Raw genomic sequence first — 17365 nt, forward strand, 5'->3', positions numbered from 1 at the left:
TGTGTTGTTTAAGGGTCTACTGCATCTCTAGTATGATGATGGAAGCTCCGCCACCTCTCTTAGTCTTTGATTTACAGTGATGAATGTCCCCTGACCATCAGAAAGTTCCTGTCTGCTCCACACACACTGCTTTGGGGTCACACCGTGGAGCCTAGAGGGCAGGAGAATTTTCTTCATGTGCCTGAGCTGAGAGAGACTCCGTTCCAGGTCCTGCTGAGCACAGAGGCTCCATTCAGAGCAAGCGGGGAGGCAGCTGCCGGGGCAGGGAGGCTGCTCCCCAGTGGACATGCAGCAAGCTGCCTTCGTTCCACACCACTGCTGCTTTGTTCTTCCACCCCAGAGCCTCTGCCTTAGCATTTTCCCCCCTTTCTGCCACCTAGAATTCCTCCCTTCCCTCCTTCAAGCTGGCCATCTTGCCTTCCTCCTGGAAGACTTTTCCCGGGATCTCGCCCCCACTCCACACTCCTTTTGTGAGCTTCCTCAGGACGCTGCTGCAGTTTTTGCTTGTTTTTATGTTCGCTTTGATTTTGCTGCATCTGCACTGTCTTGGGGCTGATGCTGTAGGTGTCCCACCTGCCTGCGAGCTCCCCAGGGAACCCTCTTCCCCTCTTTGGGCTTTCCAGAGGGAGCTGACAGGCCAGTGAGGGCTTCCTCAGGCTCTGCTCAAGTCCAGAGTTCTCTGAGGAGTCGTGAGCGCCATGTTCTGAGGAGCTTCTGCCAACTTCATTGCTGACAGCTTTGGCAGCAGTAGATAGGAATGATGGGAGGAGGGAGGAGGATTTCTCCCATTGGGAGCTTCAGGGATCATGTTCCTGCCTTGAGGCCAGTGACAACTCCCCCTCCATTTGGAAACCAAACGGAGAGAAAACTGGGATGGGCCTTGCTTTTGCTGGTGACTGACAGCCCTGCTGAGGCAACCACAGTTTGGAGAGGAGGCAGGGAGTGGGCAGCATCCTGGTTGTGCCAGCAAGGAAACCAGCTTGCAGTGGGGGCTTCGACTCCTGCTGCCAGACCTGGATTGACCTGGATCTTCCTTCTCCTTCCTTCCTCCAAGCCCAAACAGGGTAGGCTTCATGCAGGCCTGTGAGAGTGCCTATTCCAGCTGGAAGTTCTCTGGGGGCTTCCGCACCTGGGTCAAGATGTCACTGGTGAAGACCAAGGAGGAGGATGGGCGGGAAGCAGTGGAATTCCGGCAGGAGGTAGGTGGCTCTGGGTTTGCTCGAAACTGCTGGTGACTTTTCCACATTCAAGTCTGAGGTGGAGGGAAGCTTTGCAGAGAAGGGTCCTTTGAGCAGGGCCTTAAGGGTGAGTCGGCCTTGGTCAGGATGAGAAGGGACCCCCATGGAGGGCTTCATATGCTGTACCAGAGAGTCTGTGTGTGCTTCTGCAGGCAGCGCACATACCGGCCAGTCCTCACAGAATGCGTGTGTGGGGCAGAGATCACTGCGGCTTGCAGAGAGGTCAGTAACTCATCCAGCCATGTCTGATGTCCTGTATCTAGCAGCACTGTGAGGGGCTGGCAGTGGCATAGCAGATTGATTATTTGCAGGGAAGAGAGACTAGACACAGTGGTCCCAAGTGTGCATGTTGATGCTTTTCCTAAGGTCCTCTTCAGCTCTCATGGGTGTCACAGCAAGAGATGCCAGGTGTATCTCCTGGCTGCTAGGCCAGTGGGCTGAAAGCTTTTTGATCAGATTTCCCATTCGTAAAAACTTTTTGAGCATATACTCTGTATACATACAACTTTGCAGGTGATATAACATACTATTACTGTCCTAGTGTTATATACATTTTAAACATTCAAAAACAAATGTTAAAAGGATGAGATAAAAATAAATACTAAAAAAAGCTAGTCTTTTCCTCCTGTATCCCAGTGGCTCATGATGCTCATTTGGAGCAGAAGGACACGCTCCAGCCAACTAGGCTGTCACTGGCCAGAAGTCAGGCAGGAGGGGACTGTCTTGGGTTAGTGTTAAACAGGGTCCTTTCATGAGCCCTAGCTCCTCAGACTAGTCCAGGCTGGATACTTGGAAGAGGCTCAAAGCCAGTTTTCTTCAAGGAAGCAAGGCTATTTTTCCTGCCTTGGGAAGTGACAATCCCTCCCGGTGATTGGACCTTACAGTATTCCTGTTTTGTAAGATAACTGTCATCTCCCAGATTTTTACTTCCAAATTTGCTCCAAGAAATTCAAGTCCTTTCTTATCTGGCCCCACAACAGCTCTGAGGAAGGAGGCTGTGTTCACTTACCTGACAATTAAGTTCAACCCCATCTACCCTGGCTCTTCTGGTAGCTCCCACTGTGATCCGAAACCAAAGGGTGAAAACCCCAGTGAACCTTTACATTTAAGAAATTTTAGTGTCTTTTATTACTGTCTAAATTGGAAGTCTTTTGTTGGTGTTATGAGCTCCTTTGAACACAACTAACTAATGTGTTTTAAAATCACATTTTAGAGTTTAGAATGCTCTCACATAGGCATGCTCCTGTACTGTAGTGACGTAGGCATTTTGTTCACCTTTGCAGGTGGCAAAGCTGAGGCTCAGCTTTGATGATGGATCCGAGCCTCTGGGTGGAGCTGGTTTCTGCCTTTGCTACCTGTCTGCTGTCCGTTATGCCACACAGCCTCCTTAGTAATTGACTACCAGATCTCACCAAGCACACCTACTGAGTATTTACAGGGAATGCTCAGCTGTGTGGATCTGTGTGGCTGTGCTTTGTCCCTATAAACTTGAAGGGTTGAAACAAGGGTTGAAAGTTCAAACAAATACTTGGTCTGAAAACCAAGTATTTTGAAATTTGGGATTTTTATTGCTTTTAATTGTGTCTTACATGGTAGTTTGAATATGGTTTATTTTTTATTTTTTTTTTTGGAGACAGAGTCTTGCTCTGTCCCCCAGGCTGGAGTGCAGTGGCCCGATTTTGGCTTACTACAACCTCTGCCTCCCAGGTTCAAGCGATTCTCCTGTCTCAGCCTCCTGAGTAGCTGGGATTACGGGCGCCCACCACTACGCCCCACTAATTTTTGTATTTTCAGTAGAAACGGGGCTTAACCATGTTGGCCAGGCTGGTCTCAAACTTCTGACCTCAGGTGATCTACCCGGCTCAGCCTCCCAAAGCGTTGGGATTACAGACATGAGCCAACATGCCTGGCCTGAATATGGTTTAATGGTGAGTACAGATACCTAGTGACAAATTTCAGTGACAATCCAAAACACCTGTTGTACATCACAGATCCCATTTCCCGAGAGAACTATGGAAACCAAGGTAAAGCCTTAGATCTGCTACCAGTGTCAGGATCTTGTATATATGAGATTTTTGCCACTCTGTCTCCAAAAGATAGTGTGAGGAGAACCACAGTCTATGATTCCCTGCCTACTCTCTCTCCTTTCCCTGGGCACAGGCGAGGGAAGGGCACACAGAGGTGGTAACACTGCTTTCTCTCCTCCATATCTAGACAAGTGTGGTTAACTACATTGACCAGAGACCAGCTGCTGAAAAAAGTGCTCAGTTGTTTTTTGTGGTCTTTGAATGGAAAGATCCTTTCATCCAGAAAGTCCAAGATGTGAGTATTATTTAAGATTATGATAGCAAAACCCCCTGCCCTGAAGCATTTTGGCTCATTCTTGTAGACTGATAAGTCTACCTACCTGTCCTCATCTTTTTTCATAGCACAAATCGCTTGTAATTTATATGTATGGCATCAGTGTTACGTATTCTTTGTGTTTAGTCTTGTCTTCATCACTAGACTTTCTCTGTAAAGGAGGGGACTTTAATTTTGCTCACCATAGTTTATCTGGGATATAGTGGAGTGCTTTGCGCAGAGTAGCTGCTTAGTAGTAATGTTCATTGAATAAATTGAGTAGAAAACATTAAGTCACTACTATACAGGTTACCGCAGTTGCAAGTTATTCTTTTTCTTAATGGTTCTCTGTAGGATAAATACTACGTGTAGTAAGAACAGAATGTTACAAATAAATAATTAATAAAGTATTAATTAATGCCATATTTTAAAAAAATTGATAAATGTACATATTTATGTGGTACATGTAATATTTTGATACATGCATACAAAGTCTAATGATCAAAAATCAGGGTAGTTGGGTTACCCATCTTCTCAAACATTTTTAATTTCCTTGCATTGGCAACATTATTCTAGCTATTTTGAAATATATAATACATTCTTGTTAACTATAATTGCTCTACTGTACTTTCATGTCATCTATCTTACTGTATTTTTGTACTTATTAACCAATTTCTCTTCATCTCTGCTTCCCCCAACCCTTCCCAGCCTCTGGTAACCACCATTTTACTCACTACCTCCATGGGACTCACTTTTTTTTTAGCTCCCACATGAGTGAGAACATGTGATATTTGTTTTTCTGTGCCTGGCTTATTTCACGTAACATAATGTTCTCCAGTTTCGTTCGTGTTGCTGCAAATGACAGGATTTCATTATTTAATGACTGAATAATATTCCATTGTGTATATATACCACATTTTCCTTATCCATTCATCCTAAGTGTTGATGGACACTTGAGTTGATTCCATATCTTGGCTGTTGTGAATAGTGCTACAGTAAACATGGGAGTGCGGATATCTCTTTGATACACTGATTTTCTTTTTCTTTTTTGATTTCCTTTCTTTTGGATATGCACCCAGCGATGAGATTGCTGGATCATATGGTAGTTCTAGTTTTAGCTTTTTGAGGAACCTCCATACTGTTTTTTCATAGTGACTTTTATAATGTAAATTATTACACTCCTACCAACAGTATACAAGCATTCCCCTTTTTCCACATCTTCACCATCATCTGTTACTTACTGTCTTTTTGATAGTGGTCATTTTAACTGAAGGGAGGTGATATAACCTTATTTTGGATTTGGTTTGCATTTCCCTGATTGATGAGTGTTGTTGAGCATATTTTCATATGCCTTTTGGCCGTTTGAATGTCATCTTTTGGGATAAATGGCTATTCAGATCTCTTGCCCATTTAAAAATTGGATTATTTGGCTTTTTTTTGCTGTTGAGTTGTTTGAGTTCCTTATATATTCTGGTTACTAATCCCTTGTTGGATGCATAGTTTGCAGATAATTTCTCTCATTCTGTAGGTTGTCTCTTAACTTTGTTGATTGTTTCCTTTGTTGTACAGAAGCTTTTTAGCTTAATGTAATCCCATTTTTCTGTTTTCGCCTTTGTTGCCTGTGCTTTTGAGGTCTTACCAAAAAGATCTTTGTACAGACCAATGTCCTAAAGTATTATCCCAGTGTTTTCTTCTAGTTTCATAATTTCGAGTCTTAGATTTGAGTCTTTAATCCATTTTGAGTGGATTTTTTTTTATATATTAAGAGATGGGGTCTGGTTTCATTCTTCTGCATATGGATATCCAGTTTTCCCAGCACCATTTATTGAAGAGACTGTCCTTTCCCAGTTGTATTTTCTTGGTGCCTTTGTCAAAAATGAGTTGGCTGCATATACATGGATTTATTTCTAGATTCTGTGTTCTGTTCCATTGGTCTTATGTGTCTGTTTTTATGCCAATACCATGCTGCCTTGTTTACTATAACTTTGTAGTATATTTTGAAGTCAAGTAGTGTGATGCCTTCAGCTTTGTTCTTTTTGCCCAGGATTGATTTGGCTATCTGGCATTTTTTGTAGTTCCATACAAAATTTAGGATTTTTTTTTCTACTTCTGTAAAGAATGTCATTGGTATTTTATAGGAATTGCATTCAATCTGTAGATTGCTTTGGGTAGTGTGGACATTATACTAGTTCTTCCAATCCATGAACATAGGATATTTTTCCATTTTTTGTGTCCTGTTCAATTTTTTTGTCCCTGTTTTACAGTTTTCATTATAGAGATTTTTTACTTCTTTGGTTAAATTTATTCCTAGGTATTTTATATTTTTATAGCTATTGTAAATGGGATTGCTGTCTTTAGTTTTTATTTTATTCTTGCATTGCTATAAGTTTTTTAGATTGTTTGCTGTTAGCATATAGAAATATTCCTGATTTGGGTGTGTTGATTTTGTATCCTGTGACTTTACTGAATTTATCAGTTCTACCAGTTTTTTGGTGGAGTGTTTAGGTTTTTCAAAGTATAAGATCATGTCATCCACAAACAAAGACAGTTTGACTTCTTTTCAATTCGGATGCCCTTTCTTTCTTTCTCTTGTCTAATTGCTCTGGCTAGGACTTGCAGTATTATGCTGAACAAAAATAATAAAAGTAGGCATCCTTGTCTTGTTCCAGATCTTAGAAGAAAGACTTTCAATTTTTCCCCATATGATGTTAGCTTTGGGTTTGTCATGTATGGCCTTTATTGTTTTTAGGTATGTTCCTTCTATACTCAGTTTGTTGAGTTTTTTTTTTTTTTTTTTTTTTTGGGACAGTTTCATTCTGTCTCCCAGGCTGGAGTGCAGTGGCATGATCTCAGCTCACTACAACCCCTGCCTCCCAGGTTCAAATGATTCTTGTGCTTCAGCCTCCTGAGTAGCTGGGATTACAGGTGCACATCACCATGCCCAGCTAATTTTTTTGTATTTTTAGTGGAGGTGGGGTTTCACCATGTCAGCCAGGCTGGTCTCAAACTCCTGACCTCAAGTGATCTGCCTGCCTCGGCCTCCCAAAGTGCTGGGATTACAGGAGTGAGCCACCGTATCTGGCACATTGAGAATTTTTATCATGACAGTATGTTGAATTTTATTAAATGCTTTTTTACCATCTATTGAAATGATTACATGATTTTTGTTCTTGGTTCTGTTAATGTGATGTGTTACATTATTGATTTGCATATGTTGAATCATCCTTGCATCCCAGAGATGCATCAACATAGCGAACGATCAACATGGCGAACGATCTTCTTAATGTATTATTGAATTTGGTTGACTGATATTTTGTTGAGGACTTTTGCATCTGTGTTCATCAGGGTATTAGCCTGTGGTTTTCATTTTTTGTTGTGTCTTTGTATCAAGGTAATGCTGCCCTTGCAGAATGAGTTTGGAAATATTCTTCAATTTTTTGGAACAGTTTGAGTAGAATTGCTATTAATTTTTTTTTTTAATGTTAGATAGAATTTAGCAATGAAGCCATCAGGTGCTGGGCTTTTCTTTTATCACTGCCTCTGTCTTGTTACTCATATTGGTCTATTCAGGTTTTCTGTTTCTTCATGGTTCAATCTTGGTATAGACTCTGTATCCAGGAATTTTTCCACTTCTTTTAGGTTTTCCTTTATTGGCATATAGTTTTTCATTAAGTCTCTAATGATCCTTTGTATTACTGTGGCATCAATTGTCATGTCTTTTATTTTGGTCTGATTTTATTTATTTGGGTCTTCATTCTATTTTTCTTAGTCTAGCTGAAGGTTTATTGATTTTGCTTAACTTTTCAAACAACTAACTTTTCTTTTTTTTTTCTGAAACGGAGTCTTGTTCTATTACCAGGCTGGAATGCAGTGGCGCAATCTTGGCTCACTGCAACCTCTGCCTCCTGGGTTTAAACGATTCTCCTGCCTCAGCCTCCCGAGTAGCTGGGATTACAGGCACCTGCCACCATACCCGGCCAATTTTTGTATTTTTAGTAGAGACAGGGTTTCACCATTTTGGCCAGGATGGTCTTGATCTCTTGACTTTGTGATCTGCCCGACTCGGCCTCCCACTGTGTTGGGATTACAGGTGTGAGCCCCTGCCCCTGGCGTCAAACAGCTAACTTTTCATTTAAGTTTCAGTTTCATTTATTTCTGCTCTGATCATTATTATTCTGGTAAATTTGGGTTTGGTTTGTTCTTTTCTAGTTCTTTGAAGTGATCATTAGCTTATTTGAAATCTCTACTTTTTTTGATGTAGGCATTTATTATAAACTTCCCTCTTAGTACTGCTTTTGCTGTATCTCATAGGCTTTGGTATATTGTTTCCATTTTCATTTGTTCAATAAATTTTAAAATTTCTTTCTTAATTTCTTCATTGACCTTTGGTCACTACGGAGCATCATGTTTAATTTCCATGTATTTGTACAGTTTCCAAAATTCCTCATTATTGATTTCTAGTTTTATTCTATTGTGGTCAGACAAGATACTTAATATGATTTTGATTTTTCTGAATTAGTTGAGACTTCTTTTGTGGCCCAACATATGGTCTCCCCTGGAGAATGTTCCATGTGCTGATGAGAAAAATGTGTATGCTGTAGCAATTGGAGTTTTGAGACGGAATCTTGCTCTGTCGCCCGGGCTGGAGTGCAGTGGCGCGAACTCGGCTCACTGGAAGCTCCGCCTCCCGGGTTCACGACATTCTCCTGCCTCAGCCTCCCGAGTAGCTGGGACTACAGGCGCCTGCCATCATGTCTGGCTAATTTTTTTTGTGTTTTTTAGTAGAGACAGGGTTTCACCATGTTAACCAGGGTGGTCTCGATCTCCTGACCTCACGATCCTCCTGCCTTAGTCTCCCAAAGTGCTGGGATCACAGGCGTGAGCCACCGCTTCTGGCCGGATGAAATGTTTTGTAAATGTCAGTTAGGTCCATTTGGTCTGGAGTATAGTTTAAATCCAATGTTTGTTGATTTTCTGTCTAGATAATCTGTCCCACTGTTGTGAGTGGCCATTGATGTCCCCTACTATTATTGTATTGCAGTCTGTTTCTCTCTTTAGATCTATTAATATTTGCTTTATATATTTGGTTTCTCTGATGATATCGGATGCATACATATTTACAGTTGTTATATCTTCTTGTTGAATTGACTCCCTCATCATTACATAACGATCTTTGTCTCTTTTTCCAGTTTTTGACTTGAAGTCTATTTTATCTGCTGTAGGTATGGTTAAACCTGTTATTTGCCGGGCACGGTGGCTCAAGCCTGTAATCCCAGCACTTTGGGAGGCCGAGACAGGCGGATCACGAGGTCAGGAGATCGAGACCATCCTGGCTAACACAGTGAAACCCCGTCTCTACTAAAAAATACAAAAAACTAGCCAGGCGAGGTGGTGGGCGCCTGTAGTCCCAGCTACTTGGGAGGCTGAGGCAGAAGAATGGCGTAAACCCGGGAGGCAGAGCTTGCAGTGAGCTAAGATCCAGCCACTGAACTCCAGCCTGGGCGACAGAGCCAGACTCCGTCTCAAAAAAAAAAAAACAAAAAAAACCAAAACCTGTTTTTTTATTTACATTTGTGTGGGATGTCTTTTCTATCCCTTCACTTTCTTTTTCTTTCTTTTTCTGAGATGGAGTCTTGCTCTCTTGCCCAGGTTGGAGCACAGTGGCATGATCTTGACTCACTGCAAACTCCACCTCCCAGGTTCAAGTGATTCTGCTGCCTCAGGCTCCCGAGTAGCTGGAATTACAGGCATGCGCTACCACACCTGGCTCATTTTTGTATTTTTAGTAGAGACAGGGTTTCGCCATGTTGACCAGGCTGGTATCAAACTTCTGACCTCAAATAGTCTGCCCACCTTGGCCTCCCAAAGTGCTGGGATTATAGGCATAAGCCATTGTGCCTGGCCTATCTCTTCACTTTCAGTCTGTGTGACTTTCTAGGTAAACTATATGCTGTATGGCAGCATACAGTTGGGTCTTGTTTTTTAATAAATTCAGCAATTATATCTTAAGAATTTGGTCCATTTACATTCAGTATTATTACTGATAGAGAAGGACTTACTACGGCTATTTTGTTTTTTGTTTTTTGGTTTTGTAACTTCATTCTTCTCACTGTCTTTGTGGATAAATGATTATCTCTTTAAATTCCTTATTTTTATTTTTATTATGTCCATTATATGTTTTGGCTTTATGGTTACCATAGGGCTTATAAAAAACATCTTGCAGTTAAAACAAGTTATTTTAAACTGAGGACAACTTAACTTTGATCACAAAGAAACAAAAAACGTTTACAACTACACTTCAACTCCATACTTCTCACATTTTGACTCATTTTTTTTTTTTTTATTTTTTTTTTTCTTTTTTTTTTTTTTTTTTGCCTGCCTGTCTTTTTTTTTTTTTTTTTTTTTTTGCGACAGAGGCTTACCCTGTTGCCCAAGCTGGAGTGCAGTGGCCCATCTCAGTTCACTGCAAGCTCTGCCTCCTGGGTTTACTCCATTCTCCTGCCTCAGCCTCCCGAGTGGCTGGGACTACAGGTGCCTGCCACCATGCCCAGCTAATTTTTTGTATTTTTAGTAGAGACGGGGTTTCACCATGTTAGCCAGGATGGTCTCGATCTCCTGACCTTGTGATCTGCCCACCTCGGCCTCCCAAAGTGCTGGGATTACAGGCGTGAGCCACCGTGCAGGGCCTGTATTGCCTGTCTCTTAACAAATTGTTGTAGTTCTTATTTTTGATCCATCGTTTAGTCTTCATACTAAAGATATGAATGGTTTACACACCACAGTTACAGTATTACAGGATTCTGAATTTGTCTGTGTACTTACTTTTACCAGTGAGTTTTATACCTTCAGATGATTTCTTGTTGCATGTTAGTGTCCTTTTATTTCAGATTAAAGAACTGCCTTTAGATTTTCTCATAAGAGAATTCTAGTGGTGATGAATTTCCTCAGATTTTGTCTGCGAAAGTATTTCTACTTCATGTTTGAAGGGTTCAGTAGCTTTGCTGGTTACAATATTTTCGGTTGGCAGTTATCGTTCTTCTCTCTTCAGCACTTTGATATGTCGTCCCACTTTCTTCTGACATGTAAGGTTTCCACTAAGAAGTCTGCTGCCAGATGTATCAGAACTCCTTTATCTTGTCTGCTGCTTTTTTCTTACTGCTTTTAGAATCCTCTCTTTGCTTTGACCTTTGAGAGTTTATTATATATTTTAGTGTAGTAGTCTTGCTTGGGTTGAATCTACTTAGTGTTCTTTGACCTTCTTGTACCGGGTTGAATCTACTTAGTGTTCTTTGACCTTCTTGTACCTGGATATTCATATCTTTCTCTAGGTTTGGAAAGTTCTCTGCTATTATGTCTTTGAATAAACTTTCTACCTCTGTCTTTTTCTCTACCCCCCTTTTAAGGCCATTGATTCTTTTTTTTTTTTTTTTGAGATGGAGTCTCACTCTGTTACCCAGGCTGGAGTGCTGTGGTGCAATCTCAGCTCACTGCGAGCTCCGCCTCCCGGGTTCACGCCATTCCCCTGCCTCAGCCTCCTGAGTAGCTGGGACTATAGGCGCCTGCCACCACACCCAGCTAATTTTTTGTATTTTTAGTAGAGATGGGGTTTCACCGTGTTAGGCAGGATGGTCTCGATCTCCTGACCTTGTGATCCACCCACCTCGGCCTCCCAAAGTGCTGGGATTACAGGCATGAGCCACTGCACCCGGCCAAGGCTATTGACTCTTGATTTAGCCCTTTTGAGGGTATTTTCTAGACCTTGTGAGTGTTCTTCATTCTTTTCTTTTTTTTTAAATTTGTGTATTTTCAAATAACTTGTCCTTAAGCTCACTAATTGTTCTGCTTGATCAATTCTGTGTTTGAGGCACTCTGATACATTTTTCAGTTTGTTAATTGTACTTTTCAGCTCTAGGATTTCTATTTGAATTTTTAAAAATTATTTTAATCTCTTGAATTTCTCTGGTAAATTTCTGAATTGAGTCTTTGTGTTTCATTGAAGTTCCTGGAGTTTCCTCAGAACAGCTATTTTGAATTCCCTGAGTGGTCACACACCTCTGTCTCTCCCGGATTGGTCACTGGCATCTTATTTATTTAGTCTGTTTGATGAGGTTGTATTTCTCTGAATTTTTCTGGTGCTTGTGGATGTCTGTCTATGGCCATTGAAGACTTAGGTGTTTCAGTCTTCACAGTCTGCCCTTGTTTATACCCATCTATCTTCAGGGGCTTTTCTACAAATTGAAAGGTGACTGATGATGAGTTCCCTAAGCATGTAGTCACTACAGCTGTTTCAGCACTAGAGGGCAGTCTAAGCCAAGTTACACTGTGACTATTTTGTAGCCTTCTAGATGTCCAGCCCTGATGTACTTGGGAAGGATCAGAGAGAATGCCCTGCAGGTTCCCAGGCCAAGTCCCTTGCTTACTTTGATGTCTTTCTCGCAAGGGGAAGGAGTCTCTCTCTGCTCTGAGCTGCCTGGAGTTGGGGAGGGGTAAGGCAGGTACCTCCATGGCTGTCACAGCTGGCACCACTTTGGGTCCCTCCTAGACCAATGCAATACTGGGATTTGCCTAAGGCCACTTTAGTCAGCCAGTGGTGAAGCTGGCTGGGGTTTGGATCCATCCTGCTAGGGTGGCAGATTGCCTTTTGGCCAGGGTGGGTTTAGAAGTACCATTTGGGAGCAATGGCCTATAATTAGGGGATTCAGGATTCTTTCTGTGCTGTGTTTTACTGTGGCAGGACTGGTACTAGATTCCAAGGCAAAGTCCCTCATACTGTTCCCTCTCCTTTGCCCAAGCAGGAGTGTTCCTCCATGTTGCACTGCCCGGAGTTGAGGCAGCTGGTATCATGCTCGATCACACCCCAAACCCACAGACTCCCAGCCCAGTGCAGTACCAGGGCTGTGGTTGCTACGGCCTGGCTGCCACTGAAATTATTTGGGGCCCAAGGCCACTTTAGCTTATTGTAAAGTGGGCCCAGACTTGGTTTCCTCCCACCGGGGTGGCAGATGCCCCTCTGATCTGGGGTGGGCCTGATACTCTTTTCACGGGCTCTAGCCTGGTATCAGGGCCTCAGAATTCTGCCTGGTGCTGTGTTCCCCTGTGAAGTTCCAATGCAAAGTCCCAGACTCGCCTCCCTCTCCCAAGCTCACAGATTCTCTCTGCTGCACTGCCTAAGGTCAGGGGAGGGGTGTATAGGCAATGTGAGACCCTCCTTTCTACTCTCTTCAGTGTGTCTTATCCTGTTATTGTACTAAACCAGATACTGTGATATCTCACCTGATTTTTTGGCTCTTGTGTGGATACTTTCTTACATGGATAGCTCAGTTTGGTGTTGCTGCAGAGGACTACCGCTGGAGGGTTCTCTTTAGCCATCTGGCTCCACCTCCTCTAATGTCAAATTCTGACTCATGATCTTGGAAGGGGAGGAATAATTGGACAGCTTTGCTAAAGGAACATTTAAGACACACCGTCCACCAGAGCCAGGCCCAAATCTAGTATTAATTGGCATTCAGGTCATCACAATATGTCCTGATGTGATCGTGGTTTACAGGAAAGTTTCATAGCTGAGACCCAAATGTGTAAGCTTCCAACCCCAGGTGGGGATTCTGTGATATGGATGTGCTTGCTCTGCTATCACCCACTACCACTATTCATTATGGACTGGCAAGGCTTTGTTTGAAGAGGGATGTGCAGAGGCTTATTGCATCAAGACAGGGGAGAAGGGCTTGCAGCTCGTTGGGTAAGTGTGTGATAAAACATTTTTTAACCTACTGTATTCAGTATGAGTACCTATTATGGGCCAAGTGGAGCCCAGTACCCAAGGCATGCTTTACTCAGCTTCACAACTGTCTTATATAAACAGTGGTGGTATCACCATTTTCACATGTGAACACTGAAGTGCATACTAAGGTCACCCTGCTAAATTGAGCTTGAAAGTATTTTATTTGGGAGGCTGAGGCAGGCAGATCACAAGGTCAAGAGATCGAGACCATCCAGGCCAACATAGTGAAACCCCGTCTCTACTAAAAATACGAAAAATTAGTTGGCCATGGTGGCACGTGCCTGTAGTCCCAGTTACTCGGGAGGCCGAGGCAGGAGAAGTGCTTGAACCTGGGAAGCGGAGCTTGCAGTGAGCCAAGATCGTGCCACTGCACTCCAGCCTGGGCTATAAGAGTGAAACTCCATCTCAAGAAAAAAAAAAAAAGAATCAAGACTGAAGCAAACCAGTAATCCTGTTTGTTTCTGTTTGCTTTTGCTTTCTGTTGTGCTTCACAGATAATCACTGCCAATCCTTGCGAACACCCCCCCCCCTATTGCCCTCTTATCTGTGGCGCGCCTTCTTGGCAGGTATTTAAAGCCAGCCAGAGTTTGCCAAACCTGAGTATAAATGGAGTGATCAAAACTTAGAAGAGCATACCTTAAAAGAGAGAGTCAGCAACGAAGCCACATACAGCTGAAGTCACCTCGCGTTGTTTATAGAACTGTCCACATCAGTGCGAGTTGTCCATCACTTCGCACTTTGTAACTGAGCCCTATCAAGCAATCCTGTACTCACTGAAGAGATGGGCCTTGCCTGGGAGGCGAACAGCATGTCAAACTGGAAACTTCTAACTTGCCCCGAAAGAGGCCGCTGTGAGAGCCTAATAGAAGGAGAGCTAATGGGGATAACCTACATGTGTATTTAAATATTTTAAAATTATTAATAAACTTTCTAAAAGAGCTGGCCAATGACTTTTGAATAGGTTTGTCAGAAGCATGCTCTTTCTTCCTGTTGGTATCATGTGTGATTGTATTAGGTTTAAGCCGTCTACGGCTAGGCTCAATGAGCTCTACTTTCACTTTTTAGAAAGTAGACCAGAAAGAGTGTGATTTTTCTTTTTCCAAACAATTCCTATCAAGACGTGCAGTGTCATGCTTTGGAGCCTATGCACTGTACACAGAGGCAAAACCCTATGACTTTGGCGTCATCTGCCATTGATGTCCAGCCTCTGACATGCTCTTTGATTTGTTAAACGTTAAATGAGACTTTAAAGCTACTAGAAACTAGTAATTAAGTTTCTTAATGGGCTGACTAGCCACCTACTCATCTGGCTAGAATGTTTGTTGATGTATGAGTTTAGATTAACACTCAAAAGCACTAAGGACAGATGTACATACTAGGTGCCTACTCAGTGTATTTTGATGATTTCATTAACAGGTAAATAAAAGGTTAATACAAAAGGAATGACTGTGACAGTATGCATATCTGCTCAATCATCGGGCACAATTATTTTCATTTGGTGACTTCCAAAGACAAAAAGGTAGTATGAGTCTGGACTCCCAAGATGGATGGATCTGACTCCAAGGTATGTTCTAACTGCTTTCAGGGAAGGGTTTGTTAGGCATGGTGACTGATGGCAGGTGTCCAGGAAGAGTGACCTGATGCCCCCCAAGTAAGCTGGGTTAGCTCTACTGTGTCCACAAAACTACCCATCATCTGAGGAAGGGGCACACGCAGTATGACTCTCAAAAAGCTTTTAGCGTAGCCTTTGACAGAGATGAGTATGCATTAAGAAAAAAATCTATTTTTCACATTAAGGTTCTAAAAATTGTTTCCGGAGTTTTAAATTATTTCTGTGCCTATTGCTTCACAGAGGACTTGGTAGCATGTTTTAAATTTTGTAATCTGGCTTCCGATAATCCAAAGGGAATAACTCAAATGTATGAACAGGCATTTTAAATGGGAAGAAACTGTTTTTTGATTGAATGATTAAAAGTGAACTGTATAAAGAAATACTCCCTGCCACTTTTCTGCTCCACAGAAGCATGAGAATTCAAGTTTTAGCCTAGATCTCTTTATAAAATCTTATTTTATTGCAGGGCAAATGCAAAGCCAGGCATAAAAGCTTACATTAACAGTACTGATAAAAAGGGGGGTATATTTTTTTAAAGCATGTCTAACAATCTGTCACTTTTATTATTTTTTTCTTTTTTTGCTTTGGAGACACAGTCTCACTCTGTTGCCTAGGCTGGAGTGCAGTGGTGCTATCTCGGCTCATTGTAACCTCTGCCTCCCAGGTTCAAGTGATTCTCCTGCCTCAGCCTCCCGAGTAGCTGGGATTACAGGCACGTGCCACCTCGCCTGGCTAATTTTTGTATTTTTAGTAGAGACAGGGTTTCACCATATTGGCCAAGCTGGTCTCAAACTCCTGAGCTCAAGCAATCCACCCGCCTCAGCCTCCCAAAGTGCTGTGATTACAGGTGTGAGCCACTGTGCCCGGCCAGTCACTTTAATATTACTTAAATATCTAATAAAATTTGTTTCAATGAACATACTATATTCTCTATATTGTAGAAAGTTGAGGTCGGGCATGGTGGCTCATGCCTGTAATCCCACCACTTTGGGAGGCTGAGGCAGGTGGATCACCTGAGGTCAGGAGTTCGAGATCAGCCTAACATGGTGAAACCCCATCTCTACTAAAAATGCAAAAATTAGCTGGGCGTGGTGGTGCATGCCTATAATCCCAGCTACTTGGGAGGCTGAGGCAGGAGAATCACTTGAACCAAGGAGACTATGCCACTGCACCCCAGTCTGGGCAACAGAGCAAGACTCCATCTCAAAAAAAACCAAAAAACAATAGTCGAGAGACCTATTAAATGTGCTTTCATGTAAGCACATAATTACGAAGTCAACGATTTTACCTTTTCAGAGAGAAAAACCTTTATTAGCTGTAACCTGTCAAAATCTACTCTGGTTGCTCTTCAGTGAAAGAAATATACCTTCTACAGAATAAGACATTTAGACATAACCTTCACTTTCTGGAAAGGCAGGTGCTTGCCTTTTCCTTCTGTTTTGTGTAGGATCATCATTTTTAACTGTGCTGTCTCCCAGCTGTCAGCAATACTGGCTGACCCTGGGTGAGTGTAGAGAATCTGGAAGGAACACCTTAATCTGATGGCCATGACAAGATGACTCTGCAATACCTACTACTTGAGAAAAATAAAATATGAGCTATTGTTGTAAAAGGAAGAATTCTGGTGTTCTTCCTTTTGGTACAGTGCCTTCGTGATGACCTGGGAGTAGTGTACACACCCTGTACTAGAGTTTGTAATATTAAAGCAGAAGTAAGCATCAGTAGTGGATAACACTTTATTGCAATAATGTCTGATTTCTTTTTTTTATGAGACAGAATCTTGCTCTGTCACTCAGGCTGGAGTGCAGTGGTGCCACCTTGGGTCATTGCAGGCTCAAGCGATTCTCTTGCCTCAGCCTCCCGAGTAGCTGGGATTACAGGCACCCGCCAGCATGCATGGATAATTTTTATATTTTTAGTAGAGACAGAGTTTCACCATGTTGGCCAGGCTGGTCTTGAACTCCTGACCTCAGGCGCAGGTGATCGGCCCACCTCGGCCTCCCAACGTGCTAGGATTACAGGCGCGAGCTGCGCCCAGCCAATAGTATCTGATTTCTAACTGTGCCACAGGCTCCCTGCTCTTCACTAAAAGTGCTATTTATTATGGATTATGAAAAACTAGCTTCAAAGTAAATTAAACCTGTCCTCTTAACATACAAGGACATGAAAGATGATGGAAGGATATCCTAGAACTTAGAATTTTATGCAAATGTTCTGTAAAACATTATGGTAAAGGGCTAGAAGACTCAACCTTGGCACACAATCTTCCTATTTTTAAATTAGACTTCGTCCCACAATTTGTCTTAAAAGTTTCTATAAATATACATATGTATGTAAAAAGGGGGGCAGGCTTCTCCTGTATGCCTAAGCTTAGAGCTAAAAGAAGCAAAGATGACA

General features: G+C 42.3%; 1 protein-coding gene across 1 annotated transcript in view; it reads left to right on the plus strand.

Annotated features, from left to right (window-relative positions):
• LOC108529463 (transmembrane protein 206-like) overlaps positions 1–13982 on the plus strand; it is a 44091-nt gene extending 30109 nt beyond the window's left edge. The window contains exons 6-8 of the mRNA XM_017871808.1: positions 1055–1199; positions 3453–3560; positions 13851–13982. Of these exons, the coding sequence (XP_017727297.1) occupies positions 1055–1199; positions 3453–3560; positions 13851–13982 (385 nt within the window). The remainder of the gene's footprint in view (positions 1–1054; positions 1200–3452; positions 3561–13850) is intronic.
• Positions 13983–17365: the final 3383 nt, after the last annotated feature.

Source organism: Rhinopithecus bieti, unplaced genomic scaffold (genome assembly GCF_001698545.2).
Source record: "Rhinopithecus bieti isolate Rb0 unplaced genomic scaffold, ASM169854v2 scaffold_6935, whole genome shotgun sequence".
NCBI classification, from domain to species: domain Eukaryota; kingdom Metazoa; phylum Chordata; class Mammalia; order Primates; family Cercopithecidae; genus Rhinopithecus; species Rhinopithecus bieti.